This window comes from Mustela nivalis (genome assembly GCF_964662115.1).
Source record: "Mustela nivalis genome assembly, chromosome: 8".
Taxonomy (NCBI): Eukaryota; Metazoa; Chordata; class Mammalia; order Carnivora; family Mustelidae; genus Mustela; species Mustela nivalis.
In genome coordinates this window covers 100,702,614-100,724,554 of record NC_139027.1, presented here as the reverse complement: position 1 = coordinate 100,724,554, position 21,941 = coordinate 100,702,614, and the positions used below count along the sequence as shown (strand labels likewise).

The 21,941-nt window shown below is 40.4% G+C and overlaps 1 protein-coding gene across 11 annotated transcripts in view; it reads left to right on the top strand.

The window, feature by feature from the left end:
• The window catches only part of CFAP61 (cilia and flagella associated protein 61), a gene marked incomplete at its 3' end in the record, with an annotated part of 282,754 nt that overhangs the window by 34,065 nt on the left and 226,748 nt on the right, over positions 1 to 21,941 (top strand). For 8 of the 11 annotated variants that reach the window (XM_082745393.1, XM_082745396.1, XM_082745394.1 and 5 more), the window contains one exon: positions 3,195 to 3,327. The exons of the other annotated variants lie outside the window; for them this stretch is intronic. In XM_082745393.1, coding sequence (XP_082601519.1) covers positions 3,195 to 3,327 — 133 coding nt within the window. The remainder of the gene's footprint in view (positions 1 to 3,194; positions 3,328 to 21,941) is intronic. 11 annotated transcript variants of the gene reach the window in all.

Sequence of the window (21,941 nt, the reverse complement as noted above, 5' to 3'; positions counted from 1 at the left end):
GCTATACTGCTTTCTGGGAGCCGGCCCCTACCCCTATAATCTCTCTTCCCTTGTGTCACCTTGGATTCACTTCTCCACATATCCTACCTTCCAGAATGCAGTTGCTTTTCTGTTCCTAGAATTGCTGCTCTTCTCTTCAATCTTCTGTTCAGTTTGTAGAGGTTCAGAATGGTTTGATGATTATCTAGCTGAACTCCAGGGACCTGATGATATTTAGGTCTCCTTCTCCTCCGCCATTTTGCTCCTCCCTCAGGAAAGTAGAGTTTTAAACAGACTAGTGATATTGGACAGAATGAAAGAGTTTATATCCACAGTGGCCAGTGGGCAACCAGCACAATGAGTCAAGCATTTATGGTATGACTTCTCCCATTTCATGCATTGATTATAAATGTTCTTTGGTTGCTCTATTGACCCTTCATTCCTAAGTAGTAGTAATATTAATAAGAGAAGCACATCATGCATTATTATTTCACCATTTAATTTATTGTCTTTATGACAGATGAGAAAACTCTGGCACAGAGACGTTAAGTGATTTGCCCAAGGTCACAGTTATGAAATCCAGACATGGGCATTCTGGCTCTCAGTCCAGACTTTGGCCACTACACAGTATCATTTATTCTCCAATCTTTTCTTTTTCTTTTTTTTTTTTAAAGATTTTATTTATTTATTTGACAGAGAACACAAGTAGACAGAGGCAGGCAGATAGAGAGGAAGGGAAACAGGCCCCCCGCTGAGCAGAGAGCCCAATGTGGGACTCGATCCCAGGAGCCTGAGATCACGACCCGAGCTGAAGGCAGCGGCTTAACCCACTGAGCCACCCAGGTGCCCCTCTCCAATCTTTTCAAAAGAGAACTGTGAGCCTTCAGTGCATTTATTGTGGATCTTTGGTGTACCCAGCCACAGGTGGCTGCTGGAAGCTCTCACAGAGATTGTGTTTCCACAAATATAGATGGGCAGGTAGGCAAAGACTACTTTAAGAAATTAGTGTGTGGGGGGGCACCTGGGTGGCTCAGTGGTTTAAGCCTCTGCCTTTGGCTCAGGTCATGATCTCAGGGTCCTGGAATCGAGTCCCGCATTGGGCTCTGCTCAGCAGGGAGCCTGCTTCCTCCTCTCTCTCTCTGCCTGCCTCACTACCTAATTGTGATCTCTGTCTGTCAAATAAATAAATAAAATCTTTAAAAAAAAAAAAAAAAGAAAAAAATTAGTGTGGAGCTGAAATAGCTTGTGAAATGGCTACGGTGTCAGATATAGTCCCATCCATCCTAAAGACACAGCTGGTGAGCCACCCGGGCTCAGATGGTTAAGCATCTGCCTTCAGCTCAGGTCATGATCTCCAGATCCTGGGATCAAGCCCCATATTGGGCTCCCTGCTCAGAAGGAAGCCTGCTTCTCCCTCTCCCTCTGCCCCTCCCCCGTTCTTCTGTCTTTCCTTACTTATACTTTCTCTGTCTCTCTTAAGTAAATAAAATCTTAAAAAGAAAAAGAAGATCAAATAGGGTGATAAAGATGGCATGGTAAGGAAGTAAAGTAAGAAGAGATAGAAGTTAGTAGCCAGATCAAATATATTACAGGGAAACAAACAAACAAAAGGTAGAACTTTTTTTTTTAAAGATTTTATTTATTTATTTGACAGAGATCACAAGTAGGCAGAGAGGCAGGTAGAGAGAGAGAGAGAGGAGGAGGAGGAAGCAGGCTCCCTGTGGAGCAAAGAGCCAGATGTGGGGCTCGATCCCAGGACTCTGGGATCATGACCTGAGCCGAAGGCAGAGGCTTTAACCCACTGAGCCACTCAGGCACCCCCAAGGTAGAACATTTTAATAAGAGAAGTACCAGGAATTAAGTATAAGAACATCCTAGACAGGTAAAATAGATATAACCAAGAGTGTACTAAATATAAATATAACTAAGAGTATACTAAAAAGAAGAAATGACTATTATTGGAGTTCCAAGGCCAGCATTACCACGCTACCATAAGCCTGGTTCTTGGTTCCCTCTCTCCTCCCACACTGGTTGTTCTGTATAATGGTACAGAATCCTGACAATGGAAATTTGACGTGAATGTCTCCAAGATGGTGAGCAGAACTTCATTATTTTTAACCAGCATTCCCCCTTTATGGGAAATGGAGAGATGTCTCAAGGAATAAAGGATAGACTTCTGTTCAAGATGGCCATGGAGTAAGACCCTGAACTTACCCCACTCCATGGACATCCCAAATCAATGGCTATATCAGAGCAGTTCCCTCCTGAAGAAGAACTGAGGACTGACTGAACAGCTTCTGAACAGTACAGCGAACAACAGAGGGACCATAAAGAGAATGGCACGAGAGACAGAGATACAGGAATGAAGGGAGCCCCCACCCTGGATGCTGTGAACTTAGGTGGGCATAGTATGAGGAACCATGAGCAGACTCATCTGCCCACAGAAAAAAAGCCTCAGTTTAAAAGGGTAACTAGAATATAAAGGAACCAGCCCCAGGACCCTGCCAAATGGCAGGGGAGCTGCTGGAACCTTCTCTGAGTCAGAAGAGCTGATGAGCACGATGGTTTCTGTTCCCCATCTACCTTGATAGGAATAAAGGGTACCATGGGCCAGAGCTGGGTAAATGCATAAATAAGGTTAAATATTCTTTAAATATTCTTTATGCTGGTACTTCTCAGTCTTTAATACATAACTGTGTCACTCCAGAGGAACCGATAATAAGAAATTGTCTTTAGACAGTGAAGTTCTTTTTGGGGGAGGAAGGGGATGCTGAGGACAAGGTCATGGAAGTAGTGCTCCTTGAAACACAATTGGGACATGCTGTCCCCAGCTTTTTGTCCTGTCTCGTGACAAATACTGCCTTATATTCTATATCCAAATAAGTGAATGTGTTCCCTTTGCCTGGAATTTTCTACCCCCACGTCTCTTGACATAACTCTCTGCCCTTCTCTTCATTCAGGTCTCAGCTCAGATGTTCTTCCTCAGAGAGGTCTTCCCTGATCACTTGACCCTGTCACTCCAACCCAGAGCTCTTACCCCTATTTGAAATGTTTGAAGGGATGTCATAATGTCATTCTGCTTCTCCTATTTGAGGGCAACTTCATGTCATGAGTGTGTTGCTGTGTCCCTGGCATTTAGAATGGGCTCCGGCACGTAATAGGTGCTCCACTGAAGGAAGGAAGACCCAACCTAATGAAGCCTTCACATTAAACAGGGTAGAAGATCATGATGACCTCATGCCGATCTTTCTGCGCCATGACATGCTTCTTAAGGAAACTTACGGCGAGTACTTCCTGGCTGAACTGATAGAGGCCCAAGATGAAGAGAATCATGCCGTCGTGTGTGAGGTTGGTGATTAATCTGCCTGGGCATGCACTTAGTGAGGGAAATGAAAGAAACAAGCAACATTTTTCCTGGTTTTTGCTCAGCTCCTCCAGAGCTGCCATCCCCTCCCTGTTTCCTGAAGCCCTTCCAGGTGGCTTGCCGGGGCCCCTTCATAGTGGCGACATCCTTCCCCATGTGACCTGGCTTTAGGTTTATAGGTTTTTGTGAGATGCTTCCAGAGACTAGGCTGCTGTGGACTCTGTGCCCTGCCCCTGAAGGTAGGGATGGAAGTTGGGGTGAAAGGAAGAGATTCTTGAGGGCACCTGGGGGAATTTCTGAGACCCCCCCCCACAGGATCCCAGAGACCACAGACCAGCATCCTGTTGGCACATGGATTTTGTCTGACTTGGAAAATAATTCTTCTTTTGTTTTACCAAAATTTCACACTTACAGAAATCTTCTAGAGACAAACCATGAGACTTTTAATCTCAGGAAACAAACTGAGGGTTCATAGAGTAGAGGAGGTAAGAGAAATAGGTTGGCTGGGTGATGGACATTAGAGAGGGTATGTGTTATGGTGAGCGCTGTGAATTGTGTAAGACTGATGAATCACAGACCTGTACCCCTGAAGCAAATAATACATTATATGTTAATAAAAAAAAAAAAAAGAAAGACAAAAAAAAAGAAAGAAAACTTCTAGGCACCAATTCTCAAAATGGTAACATTTGAACATATTTGCTTTATCTTTCATTCTCTTTGCTTGCTTTTTCTCTCTATATTTGTCTGTTTTTATATATAAACATATATATTTATATTACTTATGTTACCTGGTAACATAAATGTATGTACACTGTAATATAAATATATATATATATATATTTTAGAACTATTATATATTTTTCTGAAACATTCAAGAATGATTGTGGGGCTCCTGGGTGGCTTAGTGGGTTGGGCCTCTGCCTTCGGCTCGGGTCATGATCCCAGAGTCCTGGGATTGAGTCCCACATCAGGCTCTCTGCTCGGCAGGGAGCCTGCTTCCTCCTCTCTCTCTCTCACCCTCTCTCTGCCTACTTGTGATCTCTCTCTCTGTAAAATAAATAAATAAAATTGTTTAAAAAAAAAATAGAATGAGCTGTGGATGCTACGCCCCCTTCACCACTAAGTACTTCAGTGTGTATTTCCTAAAAACAAGAATGTCCTCTGACGTAACTGTGGTACCGCGTTCAGGTGGAGCACCCCATTATTCTAACTACAGACCTTACTCCGATTGTATTCACAGTCCTTTTCAGCAGAAGTGATTCTTCATCATCTGCTGCACTCAGGTGCCCTGTGTCTTCAGTCCCCTGTAATCGGAACAACTCCCCAGTCTCTTTGTTTTTCAGGACAATGATAGTTTTGAAGAGCGCAGGTCTGTCATTTTGTGCACTGTGTCTCAATTTGGAGTTGTCCCTCGTTTTTCTCATGATTTGATTTAGGGTGTAGATGATTAAATTTCGTTGTATGAGTGGCCAGTATTTCAAAATTAGGAGGGTGTATGTAACAACTGGAACATCTAGCTTCTCTGGAAAAATTGGAAGGCCTGCTGTTGGACCCCAGTGAGTTGGCCCTTTGGAGCAGCTGCCGCTGTAGACAGTGCAGGTAGGTACCCTCGAGCCCATCACCATTCCCTGTGTGCCTTGGGGGTTCGCAACCCTCCTGCCCCTGAAGGAGGGTTGCGAGGGTCAGTTTATATCAGTGTGGCCTTTGCTAGCATTTTATATCAGTGTGGCCTTTGCTAGCATGGTAGTTGTGACCACTGTTTCAGAACATGCTTCACAAGGGTCCTAATTCCACAGCATCCATCCGGGAAGGCTTTACTGAGATGGGAGGTGGGGATGGCAGTAAAGAAAGATGGAGCCTGCCCTCTCTGGTTTGACAGCTGTAGACCCTGGGGTCCACCTACACCCAAGGGAGGAGGGGAGAAGAGACCCAGGTGAGAGCTGGCAAGATAGCTAGCTTTAGTGTGTCTCAGCTCAAAGCAGCAAGCAGGCTGACCTGGCCCCAGGGGCAGCCACTGTGGGCAACTCTGCAACTCTTGAGATGGTCACTCATCCTTGCCCTGCCCCCAGAGCATTCACAGGGACACTCCTCCCTCACAGAATTTTAACTAGCTGTGGCTTCCTTCCCTGCCTCTGTCCCCACAAGATTTGATAATGAGGATTCAATCCCAGTTCTGATAGCTGAATATCAGTGTGCAGAGGTATCTTTAACCCTTTGTGTTGGTTGGAGTGTGCTGAAATAGGCCTTCCTGAAAAATACCGGGAAGGCATTCTACCTCATTCCCTACTCCGTCTGAAGCTTTGGGCATTCTTAAGGGTTGAAAATGCTGCACTAGGGATATTCACAGCATCTGCTCAGTGGTATGGAGAAATTGTCTGACTGGAAAAAAAAAAAAAATTGAGACTTGGTGCCTTAGGGTAATCAGGGAAATGTGTGGTGACTGTTCATCTTTAGGAAGGATAGGGCCATGACCCATGGCATCTGCTTTGTGTGTGCGAGGAAAAGATTTTAAAGAAATAAGTACTCAAACTTGAGCACATGTTGAAATGACTTCTTGGGGTGATTAGAACACAGATTCCTGGGACCCACCCTCCGTGTGATCTTGTAAGTCTGGGATAGGACTGAGAATGTGCATTTTTCACTAGTTCTTGGGTGATATTGATGCTGCTGGTTCAGGAACCACATTTGTGCACTCAGTTTTAAAGGATTAAAGCTCTCCTCCAAATGACTCACTGTTGACTTATATACAGGACTCTCACAAGGGCAGCCTTTTGTTGATGATTTTAGTAATCAAGAAAAGAAAGCAATTGAACTGTGAGTGAAGATGTTCTCTTTGCATCACATGAGAAATATAGAGGCAGCTTCTGTAAAGGCCTTTAAAAGAGGTTTATATAAGCTTGGACTGAAGATTGTTTTGACAGCAAAATCTTATTTTGAATGAATTTTTGTGTTGCCTTTTGCATATCATAATAATCAATAAACATGGATAGAACCCTTGGGTACCCAGCCCTATACGTGAATACTTCATAGAATCCCAAGGTTCAGGCAAAGATGACCACAAATTAGTTTGTTTTGGTTTTGTTTTTGTTTTTCAAGTGGATATTTGACCTTTGCTTTGTGCCAGTTTATTGAAAAGTACTTAAAGGTGGAATTCAGCAGTTTTACTTCTAGGATGATCATTCAGGGATTCTTCATACACTGATTTCTCTATTTGAGAAAACTGTAAGAGCTATTCAGAGAATATTGCTTTTCTTGGGAAACTTGGAATCAAAAGTTCTTTTATTCTGATAACATGATCTGTTTGAGGCTTGGTTCTACATCAGTGGTTCCCAAGCTCAGTTTGTAGGAGAACCACCTGGGAGACTTTTAGACTATACCCATGCCAACAAACTTGTATCCAGAATGTATAATGAACTCATATAGTAATAAAGAGAAAAAGGATCTAAATGAAATGTGGACAAAGGATTTGAATAGATATTTCTCCAAAAAAGGTATACAAATAGCCAATAAGCTCATGAAATGATGCTCAACACCATTAGTCATCAGGAAAATACAAACCAACACCACAATGAGATACCACTTCACACTTGCTAGGATGGTTGTAATAAAAGAGAGGGACGATAACAAGTGTTGGTGAGGATGTGGAGAAAGTGGAAGGAACCTTCATAGACTGAAGGTGGGATTTTAATATGGCACAGCCACTTTAGAAAACAATCTGGCATTTTCTCAAAAAGTGGAACATAAAATTACCATTTAACCCAGCAGTTCCACTCCTAAATTAAAAATACAAGTCCACCAAAGACATGTACACAAACATTCATAGCAGCATTATTTGTAATAGCCAAAAAGTGGAAACGACCCAAATGTCCATCTGTTGAATGAATAAACAAAAAGGTGGTATAGCCACACAATGGAATATTATTAGGAGATTAAAGGAAACGAAAGACTATGCATGCTACAACATGTTTGAACCTTGAAAACATTATGCCAGGTGAACGCATCCAGACTTCAAAGACCACGTATTGTATGATTCTATTTATATGAAAGCCTAGGAAGAACAAGTTCATAGAAACAGAAAATAGATCAGTGGCTGGAGAAAGAGGTGGATGGGGAATAATTAATAAAGGGTATGGGGTTTTTATGGGGGGTCAGGGGACAAAAACTTTTTGGAATTAGTGGTTGAAGGTATCTATCTTTATGAGTATATTAAAGCTACTGAATTGTATACTCTTTAAAGGTTTATTTTTTTTTTTTTATTTTTTTTTTTTTTTAATTTTTTTTTTTTAATTTATTTTTTATTTTCAGCATAACAGTATTCATTATTTTTCACCACACCCAGTGCTCCATGCAATTCGTGCCCTTTATAATACCCACCACCTAGTACCCCAACCTCCCACCCCCCACCCCTTCAAAACCCTCAGATTGTTTTTCAGAGTCCATAGTCTCTCATGGTTCACCTCCCCTTCCAATTTCCCCCAACTCCCTTCTCCTCTCTAACTCCCCATGTCCTCCATGCTATTTGTTATGCTCCACAAATAAGTGAAACCATATGATAATTGACTCTCTCTGCTTGACTTATTTCACTCAGCATAATAATCTCTTCCAGTCCCGTCCATGTTGCTACAAAAGTTGGGTATTGGTCCTTTTTTTTTTTTTTTTTTTTTTTTATAAACATATATTTTTATCCCCAGGGGTACAGGTCTGTGAATCACCAGGTTTACACACTTCACAGCACTCACCAAAGCACATACCCTCCGCAATGTCCATAATCCCACCCCCTTCTCCCAAACCCCCTCCCCCCAGCAACCCTCAGTTTGTTTTGTGAGATTAAGAGTCACTTATGGTTTGTCTCCCTCCCAATCCCATCTTGTTTCATTTATTCTTCTCCTACCCACTTAAGCCTCCATGTTGCATCACCACTTCCTCATATCAGGGAGATCATATGATAGTTGTCTTTCTCTGCTTGACTTATTTCGCTAAGCATGATACGCTCTAGTTCCATCCATGTTGTCGCAAATGGCAAGATTTCATTTCTTTTGATGGCTGCATAGTGTTCCATTGTGTATATATACCACATCTTCTTGATCCATTCATCTGTGGATGGACATCTAGGTTCTTTCCATAGTTTGGCTATTGTGGACATTGCTGCTATAAACATTCGGGTGCATGTGCCCCTTTGGATCACTACATTTGTATCTTTAGGGTAAATACCCAATAGTGCAATTGCTGGGTCATAGGGCAGTTCTATTTTCAACAATCTGAGGAACCTCCATGCTGTTTTCCAGAGTGGCTGCACCAGCTTGCATTCCCACCAACAGTGTAGGAGGGTTCCCCTTTCTCCACATCCTCGCCAGCATCTGTCATTTCCTGACTTGTTGATTTTAGCCATTCTGACTGGTGTGAGGTGATATCTCATTGTGGTTTTGATTTGTATTTCCCTGATGCCGAGTGATATGGAGCACTTTTTCATGTGTCTGTTGGCCATCTGGATGTCTTCTTTGCAGAAATGTCTGTTCATGTCCTCTGCCCATTTCTTGATTGGATTATTTGTTCTTTGGGTGTTGAGTTTGCTAAGTTCTTTATAGATTCTGGACACTAGTCCTTTATCTGATATGTCGTTTGCAAATATCTTCTCCCATTCTGTCAGTTGTCTTTTGATTTTGTTAACTGTTTCCTTTGCTGTGCAAAAGCTTTTGATCTTGATGAAATCCCAATAGTTCATTTTTTCCCTTGCTTCCCTTGCCTTTTGCGTTGTTCCTAGGAAGATGTTGCTGCGGCTGAGGTCGAAGAGGTTGCTGCCTGTGTTCTCCTCAAGGATTTTGATGGATTCCTTTCGCACATTGAGGTCCTTCATCCATTTTGAGTCTATTTTTGTGTGTGGTGTAAGGAAATGGTCCAATTTCATTTTTCTGCATGTGGCTGTCCAATTTTCCCAGCACCATTTATTGAAGAGGCTGTCTTTTTTCCATTGGACATTCTTTCCTGCTTTGTCGAAGATTAGTTGACCATAGAGTTGAGGGTCTATTTCTGGGCTCTCTATTCTGTTCCATTGATCTATGTGTCTGTTTTTGTGCCAGTACCATGCTGTCTTGATGATGACAGCTTTGTAATAGAGCTTGAAGTCCGGAATTGTGATGCCACCAACGTTGGCTTTCTTTTTCAATATCCCTTTGGCTATTCGAGGTCTTTTCTGGTTCCATATAAATTTTAGCATTATTTGTTCCATTTCTTTGAAAAAGATGGATGGTACTTTGATAGGAATTGCATTAAATGTGTAGATTGCTTTAGGTAGCATAGACATTTTCACAATATTTATTCTTCCAATCCAGGAGCATGGAACATTTTTCCATTTCTTTGTGTCTTCCTCAATTTCTTTCATGAGTACTTTATAGTTTTCTGAGTATAGATTCTGTGTCTCTTTGGTTAGGTTTATTCCTAGGTATCTTATGGTTTTGGATGCAATTGTAAATGGGATTGACTCCTTAATATCTCTTTCTTCTGTCTTGCTGTTGGTGTAGAGAAATGCAACTGATTTCTGTGCATTGATTTTATATCCTGACACTTTACTGAATTCCTGTATAAGTTCTAGCAGTTTTGGAGTGGAGTCTTTTGGGTTTTCCACATATAGTATCATATCATCTGCGAAGAGTGATAATTTGACTTCTTCTTTGCCGATTTGGATGCCTTTAATTTCCTTTTGTTGTCTGATTGCTGAGGCTAGGACCTCTAGTACTATGTTGAATAGCAGTGGTGATAATGGACATCCCTGCCGTGTTCCTGACCTTAGTGGAAAAGCTTTCAGTTTTTCTCCATTGAGAATGATATTTGCGGTGGGTTTTTCATAGATGGCTTTGATGATATTGAGGTATGTGCCCTCTATCCCTACACTTTGAAGAGTTTTGATCAGGAAGGGATGCTGTACTTTGTCAAATGCTTTTTCAGCATCTATTGAAAGTATCATATGGTTCTTGTTCTTTCTTTTATTGATGTGTTGTATCACATTGACTGATTTGCGGATGTTGAACCAACCTTGCAGCCCTGGAATAAATCCCACTTGGTCGTGGTGAATAATCTTTTTAATGTACTGTTGAATCCTATTGGCTAGTATTTTGTTGAGTATTTTCGCATCTGTGTTCATCAAGGATATCGGTCTATAGCTCTCTTTTTTGGTGGGATCCTTGTCTGGTTTTGGGATCAAGGTGATGCTGGCCTCATAAAATGAGTTTGGAAGTTTTCCTTCCATTTCTATTTTTTGGAACAGTTTCAGGAGAATAGGAATTAGTTCTTCTTTAAATGTTTGGTAGAATTCCCCCGGGAAGCCATCTGGCCCTGGGCTTTTGTTTGTTTGGAGATTTTTAATGACTGTTTCAATCTCCTTACTGGTTATGGGTCTGTTCAGGCTTTCTATTTCTTCCTGGTTCAGTTGTGGTAGTTTATATGTTTCTAGGAATGCATCCATTTCTTCCAGATTGTCAAATTTATTGCCGTAGAGTTGCTCATAGTATGTTCTTATAATAGTTTGTATTTCTTTGGTGTTAGTTGTGATCTCTCCTCTTTCATTCATGATTTTATTTATTTGGGTCCTTTCTCTTTTCTTTTTGATAAGTCGGGCCAGGGGTTTATCAATTTTATTAATTCTTTCAAAGAACCAGCTCCTACTTTCGTTGATTTTTTCTATTGTTTTTTTGGTTTCTATTTCATTGATTTCTGCTCTGATCTTTATGATTTCTCTTCTCCTGCTGGGCTTAGGGTTTCTTTCTTGTTCTTTCTCCAGCTCCTTTAGGTGTAGGGTTAGGTTGTGTACCTGAGACCTTTCTTGTTTCTTGAGAAAGGCTTGTACCGCTATATATTTTCCTCTCAGGACTGCCTTTATTGTGTCCCACAGATTTTGAACTGTTGTATTTTCATTATCATTTGTTTCCATGATTTTTTTCAATTCTTCTTTAATTTCCCGGTTGACCCATTCATTCTTTAGAAGGATACTGTTTAGTCTCCATGTATTTGGGTTCTTTCCAAACTTCCTTTTGTGGTTGAGTTCTAGCTTTAGAGCATTGTGGTCTGAAAATATGCAGGGAATGATCCCAATCTTTTGATACCGGTTGAGTCCTGATTTAGGACCAAGGATGTGATCTATTCTGGAGAATGTTCCATGTGCACTAGAGAAGAATGTGTATTCTGTTGCTTTGGGATGAAATATTCTGAATATATCTGTGATGTCCATCTGGTCCAGTGTGTCGTTTAAGGCCTTTATTTCCTTGCTGATCTTTTGCTTGGATGACCTGTCCATTTCAGTGAGGGGAGTGTTAAAGTCCCCTACTATTATTGTATTGTTGTTGATGTGTTTCTTTGATTTTGTTATTAATTGGTTTATATAGTTGGCTGCTCCCACGTTGGGGGCATAGATATTTAAAATTGTTAAATCTTCTTGTTGGACAGACCCTTTGAGTATGATATAGTGTCCTTCCTCATCTCTTATTATAGTCTTTGGCTTAAAATCTAATTGATCTGATATAAGGATTGCCACTCCTGCTTTCTTCTGATGTCCATTAGCATGGTAAATTCTTTTCCACCCCCTCACTTTAAATCTGGAGGTGTCTTCGGGCTTAAAATGAGTTTCTTGGAGGCAACATATAGATGGGTTTTGTTTTTTTATCCATTCTGATACCCTGTGTCTTTTGACAGGGGCATTTAGCCCATTCACATTCAGGGTAACTATTGAGAGATATGAATTTAGTGCCATTGTATTGCCTGTAAGGTGACTGTTATTGTATATGGTCTCTGTTCCTTTCTGATCTACCACTTGTAGGCTCTCTCTTTGCTTAGAGGACCCCTTTCAAGATTTCCTGTAGAGCTGGTTTGGTATTTGCAAATTCTTTCAGTTGTTGTTTGTCCTGGAAGCTTTTAATCTCTCCTTCTATTTTCAATGATAGCCTAGCTGGATATAGTATTCTGGGCTGCATGTTTTTCTCGTTTAGTGCTCTAAAAATATCATGCCAGCTCTTTCTGGCCTGCCAGGTCTCTGTGGATAAGTCAGCTGCCAATCTAATATTTTTACCATTGTATGTTACAGACTTCTTTTCCCGGGCTGCTTTCAGGATTTTCTCTTTGTCACTGAGACTTGTAAATTTTACTATTAGGTGACGGGGTGTGGGCCTATTCTTATTGATCTTGAGGGGCGTTCTCTGAACCTCCTGAATTTTGATGCTCGTTCCCTTTGCCATATTGGGGAAATTCTCCCCAATAATTCTCTCCAGTATACCTTCTGCTCCCCTCTCTCTTTCTTCTTCTTCTGGAATCCCAATTATTCTAATGTTGTTTCGTCTTATGGTGTCACTTAATTCTCGAATTCTCCCCTCGTGGTCCAGTAGCTGTTTGTCCCTCTTTTGCTCAGCTTCTTTATTCTCTGTCATTTGGTCTTCTATATCACTAATTCTTTCTTCTGCCTCATTTATCCTAGCAGTGAGAGCCTCCATTTTTGATTGCACCTCATTAATAGCTTTTTTGATTTCAACTTGGTTAGATTTTAGTTCTTTTATTTCTCCAGAAAGGGCTTTTATATCTCTCGAGAGGGTTTCTCTAATATCTTCCATGCCTTTTTCGAGCCCGGCTAGAACCTTGAGAATTGTCATTCTGAACTCTAGATCTGACATATTACCGATGTCTGTATTGATTAGGTCCCTAGCCTTTGGTACTGCCTCTTGTTCTTTTTTTTGCGTTGAATTTTTACGTCTTGTCATTTTGGCCAGATAAGAGTAAATGAAGGGGCAAGTAAAATACTAAAAGGGTGGCAACAACCCCAGGAAAATATGCTTTAACTAAATTAGAAGAGATCCAAAATCGTGAGTGGGGAGAAAGGGGATAAAAAGAGGTTCAAAAAGGAAGAAAGAAAAAAAAAGAAAAGAAAAAAAATTTTTTTAAAAAAAGAAAACACCTGAGAAAAATGTAAAAAAGAAAAAATATATATATTAGATAAACTAGTAAAAAATCGTTAAAAAAGAAAAAGGTAACAGTTAAAAAAAAAAAAATTTTACCCGAAGGCGAGAAGAAAAAGAAAAAAAGAAAAAAAAAAATGAAAAAGAAAAAATTAAATTAACTGCAAGACTAAAAAAAAATCACAGGAAAAAAGCCATGAGTTCCGTGCTTGGCTTTCTCCTCCTCTGGAATTCTGCTGCTCTCCTTGGTATTGAAACCGCACTCCTTGGTAGGTGAACTTGGTCTCGGCTGGATTTCTTGTTGATCTTCTGGGGGAGGGGCCTGTTGTAGTGATTCTCAAGTGTCTTTGCCCCAGGCGGAATTACACCGCCCTTACCCGGGGCCGGGGTGAGTAATCCGCTCGGGTTTGCTTTCAGGAGCTTTTGTTCCCTGAGCGCTTTCCGTAGAGTTCCGGAGGACGGGAACACAAATGGCGGCCTCCTGGTCTCCGGCCCGGAGGAGCCGAGAGCCCAGGGCCCCACTCCTCAGTGCGCCCTCAGAGAACAGCGCCCAGTTACTCCCGTCTGCCTGACCTCTGGCCGCGCTCCGAGCTCACCGAGCCTGCGATCGGTTCAAGGTAACACCGAGCTGTGAGCTTACTGTCGGCTCTGTTTCTGTAGCCGGCTTTCCCATTCCAATACCCGCAAGCTCTGCGACACTCAGACACCCCCGATCCTTCTGTGACCCTGCGGGACCTGAGGCCACGCTGACCCCGCGTGGGCTTCGCCCCGGTTTAGCCTCTGGACGGATGTCCCTCAGCGGAACAGACTTTTAAAAGTCCTGATTTTGTGCGCGGTTGCTCCGCCGCTTGCCGGGAGCCGGCCCCTCCCCCCGGGGTCTATCTTCCCGTCGCTTTGGATTCACTTCTCCGCCGGTCCTACCTTTCAGAAAGTGGTTGTTTTTCTGTTTCCAGAATTGCTCTTCTTCTTCTCTTCGGTCTGCCGATGGATTTTCAGGTGTTTGCAATCTTTAGATAAGCTATCTAGCTGATCTCCGGCTAGCTGAAGCAGTCTCAGCTTGCTACTTCTCCGCCATCTTGACTCCTCCGGTCTAAAGGTTTATTTTTATGGTAGGTGAATTATATTTCAATTAAAAGTCCTGATGCTGGGATATACTTAGATCAAGTAGATCAGTTGTTCATGGTGAGACGTAATCAGCATTTCTAAAACACTCCTCATATGGTCCCAGTGTGCAGTCCAAGTGGTGAAACAGTTATCTACATGCTGGACAACAAAAATGTGAAGGACAGGATGACCTTAGAGAGATAAAGTCATTAGTTTCTTAAGGTGAGAACCAGCCCTAAATATTAGATTCTGAGATCCTATCCATAATATTTGTTTCTTCACCATTGAAAGGGTTTTATTTTTCATTTTTAGGTTTTTGCATTCTCCTTTAAGGACTTCCATATGTTTTCATTTGACCTCTACCTTCAGGCTAATGAAAAAAGGAAAAGTCAACGAATATTTGGGCCCAGCAGCAACATTTTGAAGACTATGTCTTTACATGATGAGACAAAACTACTGAGAAGTAATGACTCATGCAGACCCCAGTCAGGCCTTTTAATGACCAAAAGGGACAGTCCAGTTTAGTCAGGCCTTTGTTTTTTTAGAGAAGGCTTTTATTTATTTGTCCCAGCTGTATTGAGATATAATTGACATACATGATTATGTAAGTTTAAGGCGTACACCATGTTGATATGTTACATTTATATAATGTAAAATGATCACACTATAGCATTAGTTAGCACCTTCACTGCATCACATAATTACCAGTGCCTTTTTGTGGTGAGAATGTTTAAGATTCATTCTTTTAGCAACTTTCAAATATCTAATTCGATATTGTTAACTAAAATCACCATGCTGTACATTAGATCCCCAGAACTTATTCATCTTACAACTGGTAGTATGTGCCCTTTGACAAACCTCCCCTACCCCTTTCACTCACCTCCCAATCCCTGGTATCTATAATTTTACTGTTTCTATGTGTTCTTTTTTAGATTCCACATATAAGTGATATCGTATAGTATTTGCCCTTCTGTGACTTAAGCTTAGCATAATGCCATCACAGACCACCCATGTTGTTGCAAATAGCAAGATTTCCTTTCTTTTCTCATGGCTGAATAATATTCCATTGTATACATATCTTTTAATTCATTCATCTCTTGAAAGACACTTGTTTCCATATCTTTCCATATGTGAATAATGCTACCATGAAAATGGGAGAGCAAATGTCTGTTTGAATACAACTAAAAGTTGGATATACAACTAAAAGTAGTATTGCTAGGTTATATGGCAGTTCTATTTTTAATATTTTGGGAAACCTCCATACTGTTTTCCATACTGGCTGTAGCAAATTACATCCCTATGAACAGTGCATGAGGGTTACTTTTTTTTTTTTTTTAAGAATTAAGAATTGTATGCCCTACCCACTGAGTCAGCTGTGGGCCTCATGAGTGTTACTTTTTCTCCACCATCTCGCCAATGCTTGTTATCTCTTGTCTTTGTAATGGTAACCATTCTAGTAGATATAAGGAAATATCTCATTGTGGCATTGAATTTCATCTCCTCATGATTAGTGAAGTTGAGCATCTTTTAATGTACCTGTTGTACCTGTTGTATGTATTCTTTGGAAAAAAAAAAAAGATCTATTCAGATTCTCTGTCCATTTTTAAATTGGATCTTTTTTTCCCTATTGAGTTGTAGGGAAGTTTATGCATTTCGGTTATCAACCCCCTATCTAATATTTCAGCATCTGGTTTACAAATACTTTCTCTCACTGTGCAGATTGCCTTTTCATTGTGTTGATTTTTTCCTTTTGCTGTGCTGAAACTTTTTAGTTTGGTGTCATCTTACTAATTTTTGCTTTTGTTGGTTAGTGTAGTTTTGGTGTCAGATCAAAAAAAATTGTTGCCAAGAACAATGTCAAGGAGCTTCTTCCCTACATCTTCCAGGAGTCATACAGTTTCAGGTCTTATGTTTAAGTCTTTAATCCATTTTGAGTTAATTTTTGTGAGCGGTGTGAGATGGAGTCCAATTTCAGTCTTCTGCATGTGGCTATCAGTTTTCCCAATACTGTTTATTGAAGAGAGGGTCATTTCCCCATTGAGTATTCTTGGTTTCCTTGTTAAATATTAGTTGCTTATATATGGGTGTTTATTTCTGGGCTCCTGATTCTGTTCCACTGGTTTCTGTGTCTGCTTTTATCTTAGTACTGTACTGTTTTGATTATTATAGCCTTGTAATATGATTTGAAACCAGCTTTCTTTTTTTTTTAAGATTTATTTATTTTAATTTTTGAAGATCTACTTATTTATTTATTTGAGAGAGACAGAGAGCACATGCAGGTGGAAAGAGCAGGGAGTGGGAGAGAGAATCTGAAGCAGACTCAGTGCCACGTGTGGAGACAACATGGGGCTGGATCTCATGACCTGGAGCTCAAGACTTGAGGCGAAATCAAGGGTTGGTCACTTAACTGACTGAGCCACCCAGGTGTCCCTCTAGTTTTGTTCTTTTGGTGTCTTCTAGGGTTCTATACAAATTTTAGGGTAGTTTGTTCTATTTCTGTGAAAAATGCCATCGGCATTTTGATAGGGATTGTAGTGACTCTAGAGATGGCTTTAGGTAATATGAACATTTTAACAATGTTAATTCTTCTAATCTTATTGTTTTTGATACTATTGTGAATGGGATTGTTTTCTTTATTTCTTTTTCAGTTATTTCATTGTTAATGTATAGAAATGCAATTGATTTCTGTGCATTGGTTTCATATTGTGCCACTTTACTGAATTCATTTATCAGTTCTAACAGTTTTTTGGTGGAGTTCTTAAGATTTTCTGTATATAAGATCATATATCATTTTCCAAACAAAGACAGTTCTACTACTTTACTTACTACTACTTTACTGCTTCCTTTCTGAAGATTTTTTTTTCTTTTTCTTGACTGATTGCTCTGGCTAAGACTTACAGTCCTATGTTGAATAGGAGGGGTGAGAGTAGGTACCCTTGTCCTTTTGCTGATCTTAGAAGGAAATCTTTCAACCATTCACTGTTGAGTATGATGTGCTATGGCCTTGTCATAAATGCCCTTATTCAAGTAAAATATTTTTCTACTATATTTATTGAGCATTCTTATGAAGGGATGTGACATTGTCAAATGCTTTCTCTGCATCTTTTGAGATGATATGATTTTTATTTTTCTATTAATGTATCATTTCTATTGATTTGTGTATATTAAACCATCCTTGCATCACAGGGATAAATCCTGCTTGATCATGGTGTATGATCCTTTTAATGTGCTGTTGAATTCACTTTGCTAATATTTTATTGAGAATTTTGTGTCTGTATTTGTCAGGGATATTGGTCTATAGTTTTCTTGTAATACCCTTATCTGGCTTTGGTATCAGACTAATGCTGGCCTCATAAAATATTCAATTTTTTAGGAAAGTTTGAGAAGTATTGGTGTCAACTCTTCTTTAAATATTTGGTAGAATTTACCAGTGAAACCATCTGGTCTGGGGCTTTTCTTTGGCAGGAGGTTTTTGATTGCTGATTCAATCTCTTTACTTGTTATTCATCTGTTCATATTCTCTATTTCTTCATGTTTCTGTCTAGGTAGGTTGTATTTTTCTAGGAATTGATCCATTTATTTTAGGTTGTTCAATTTGTTGCCATACATTTGTTCATAGTAGTCTCTTATGATCCTTTATATTTCTGTATTACCAGTTGCAGTGTCTTCTCTTTCATTTCTGATTTTGAATCTTCTCTCTTTTTTTCTTAGTCTAGGTAAAGGTTTGTCAATTTTGTTTATCTTTATAAAAATCAACTCTTAGTTTCATTGAAATTTTGTACTGTTTTTCTATTTCATTTATTTCTGCTCTGATCTTTGTATTTCCTACCTTCTGCTAACTTTGGGCTTAATTTCATCTCGTTTTCCAAGTTCCTTAAAATGTAAATTTAGTTGTAGATTTATTTTAGATCTTTTTTTCTTAATGTAGGCATTTATTGCTATACATTTACTTCCTAGAAATGCTTTTTCTTTTTCTTTTTAATTTTAATTTTAGTTAACAAAAATACAATATTGGTTTCAGGAATAGAATTCAGTGATTCCTCACTTACATACAACACCCAGTGCTCATCACAACAAATGCCCTTCTTAATACCCATCATCCATCTAACCCATCCCCCACCCACATCCCTCCATCAACCCTCAGTTTCTTCTCTATCATTAAGAGTATCATATGGTTTGTTTCCTTCTCTCCTTTTTTTTTTTTCCCTGTCCCATATATTTAGCTGTAGAACTGCATTTTCAACATCCCATAAGTTTTGGTATTTTGTCTTTCCATTAATGTTTGTTTGAAGATATTTTTTTAATTTCCTTTTTTATTTCTTCTTTGGAACTTTTTTTTTTATACTTTCCACATATTTGTGAATTGTCCAGGTTCCCTACTGTTACTGATTTTTTGTTTTAGAACATATAAAAGATACTTGGTATGATTCCAGTCTTCTTAAATTTGCTAAGACTTTTTTTTTAAATTTTATTTATTTATCAGAGAGAGAGAGGGGGAGAGAGCGAGCACAGGCAGACAGAATGGCAGGGGGAGAAGCAGGCTTCCCGCTGAGCAAGGAGCCTGATGTGGGACTCGATCCCAGGACGCTGGGATCATGACCTGAGCCGAAGGCAGCTGCTTAACCAACTGAGCCACCCAGGCATCCCATGCTAAGACTTGTTTTGTGGCCTAATATATGATCTATCCTGGAGATTGTTCTGTGTATGCTGGCGAAGAATGTGTAGTCTGCTGCCATTGGATGGCATGTTCTATGTGTGTCTGTTAGGTCCATTGGTCTAAATTACTGTTCAAGCCCAAGATTTCCTTGTAGATTTTCTGCTTTGGATGTTCTATCCATTGTTGAAAGTGGGTTGAAGTCCCTTACTATTATTGTATTATCTATTTCTCCCTTCATATCTTTTAGTATTTGCTTGTTATATTTAGGTGGTCTGAGATTGAGTCTATATATATTTATGATTGTTATATCTTCTTGACAAATTGACCCATTTATCATTAATATAATGACCTTCTTTGTCTCTTGTTTCTATTTTTGGCTTAAAGTCTTTTTTGGCTTCCACTTGCATGGAATATCTTTTTCCTTCTCTTCACTTTGAGCCTATGTGTTTCCTTAAAGCTAAAGTGAGTCTCTTTTTAGGCAGCAAATAGTTGGGTCTTTGTTTTCCTTTCTTTTTTTTTTTCTTTTCTTTTCCTTTCCTTTTCTTTCTTTTTTCCTGAGAGAGAGAGAACATGAGTGGTGGGGGAGGGGCAGAGAGAGAGAGAGAATCCCAAGTAGGCCCCATGCCTAGCATGGAGCGCAACATGGGGCTTGATCTCACAACCCTGAGATCATGACCTGAGCCAAGGTCAAGAGTCAGTCACTTAACTGACTGAGAAGACGCCCCTGTCATCTTGAATTCTTTATCTGGTAACTTAAAAGTCTCAATGTCTTTGGGTTTGGTTACCAGGAAATTATGGCATTCTTTTGATTTTTCTCATGTTTCTAGGAGTTTTTCATTAGTGTCTTCACATTTGAAGTAGCAGCTACCTCCTCCAGTCTTTACTTTATTCAGAGGAGATACATCTCTGTCAGCCCTGCTAGAGATCCTGAAGAGTTCTCAGACATTCCATGGATAAATTGGCTCCACTTTTCTTGCTTCCTCTTGTGGCAGACTTTTTAAGCTCATATGCATTCTCTGACTCTTACAAAACACCAGGCCAAGTGCTGACAGCCTCTTTTATTTCCCCAGAGGTAGCTGCTCAAGTTTGTATTCTCTCTCTGGTCACAGACTGATTTTCTGCAGTCCTCACTAACCATCTGCTAAAGCCTGCTTGTGGTGCTGTTGGGAGTGTGCATAGGAGCTGGCCACAGGGTGGGATGATGTGTGGGTAAGGCACACAGGTTGCTGGGAGTTCTTGTGGGCCAGTTGAGGGGTTTCATGGGCAAGATATTCCTAGCCATTTGTGGACAGGCTTCTGATGCAATCCACAATGCAATTAGGAACCAGGTCCCTTTATGGCCCTCCAAGAGTACTATTTGCTGCTCTCCCTAGCCTCTTTCTGCACCCCTTGTCATAGAGCTCCCAATTAAGTACTCTCATTGAAGTAAAAGAGAAATGGGCCTCTTTGGAAGAATCCCACACAGCTGTGGTAGCTAGGTGCTCACTCACACTCACACACTCTCCCTTTTTCCCATTGGATAAATCATGGGCCAAGGAAGATCTTTTTTGCCCCTAAGCTGTGCCTCACTGGGGATGTGTGAGACGGGTAAAGCCAGACTGTTCCTCTTATTCATTTCAGTGAATCCAAACTCATAATTTTTGCTCCGGTGGAGTCTTGGAACTTCTCTGGAAACTATACTTTTTACAAAGACTCTCTCCTCTGCAAATGACTATCTAAGTCTATATTCTCCAAGGGCCTCTGGACCATGGCCAAGACAGGCTAGAGCCAGTTCATAGTCAAGATCGAAGTGTGTCTGCCTATTTCCTCATGCGCAGTGGTCAAAACTCTTCCAGATCCCTTGGTGTATGGTGCTGCATGCCACAGCTCCTGCAGAGGCTTTTTTGTTCATGGCTGGATGCCGATGTTTACTGTTGAGCTCGGGGACAACAACGATGGACATCTTTATGCCATCATGACGCTGATGTCACTCTGAAGGATGCTTTTAATACTTTCATTTTAAGGTGCCCGTTTCAACCCAAATCACTTATGTTAGTGTTATGAAAAACAGCTGCAGTGATTACCTCCACGTATTTTCCTTTCCCGTCACATGTTACACATTTTCAGTGTATGTAACATCAGAGGAAAGTTGCAGGCTGAAAATTGTGATTGCAACTCTCCAAGGATCCTTTGGTGTTTCTAAAGAGGTGAATGGAGTCCGGCCCAATTTATGAGAGGCCATGTTACCTCATATATCAGACGCTTCCCATTCTGTGCAGAAGCGACCATGGACTCTGGACCTTGATCTTTAAATGGAAGGGCAGAAGGGGGCCCCCCTTAACAGGAAGGAAGCCAGTCCAGGACGTGGGAGCACATCTCCAGTTTCTACTGAACTATATCTGGTGTCATTTTTTTTGTTGTTGTTGTTTTGTTTTTTTGCTTTTTTTAAATCTGGTGTCTTAAGCCTTTTTGAGTACAAGATCAGTACTGTCACTCCCCTCCCACCTGCCTCCTGAACCCTTCTCCCAACCACTGGACTTGCCTTGGCTAGCCCTGTAAGCAGTGGTGTGCAGGAACTAGCTCATTCTGCCTCACAGAATGTTCAATCCTCAGGAACCTTGCAAGCTGGTTGTTAAACAGCCTTGGGTTAAAAATTAAATTATATAAACTTGCAGCACAGCCATACTAAAAAACAAAGTTAATACTCAACACTCATCACTTCCTAATTATTTTATTATTATCTTTGCCCTTGAGATTATTTATGTCTATCGTCTACTATATAATAGTGGCTACTGGGCATCCCTTCCCAACTCCCTGTTCAGTAACATCACTTTGGTAGCTTAAAATTGGCCACAATGGGAATATTTACACCACAGAGATTGGCAAATTACTAAATCAGGGCTTTCCCCGCAGTTGCTGATGAAGC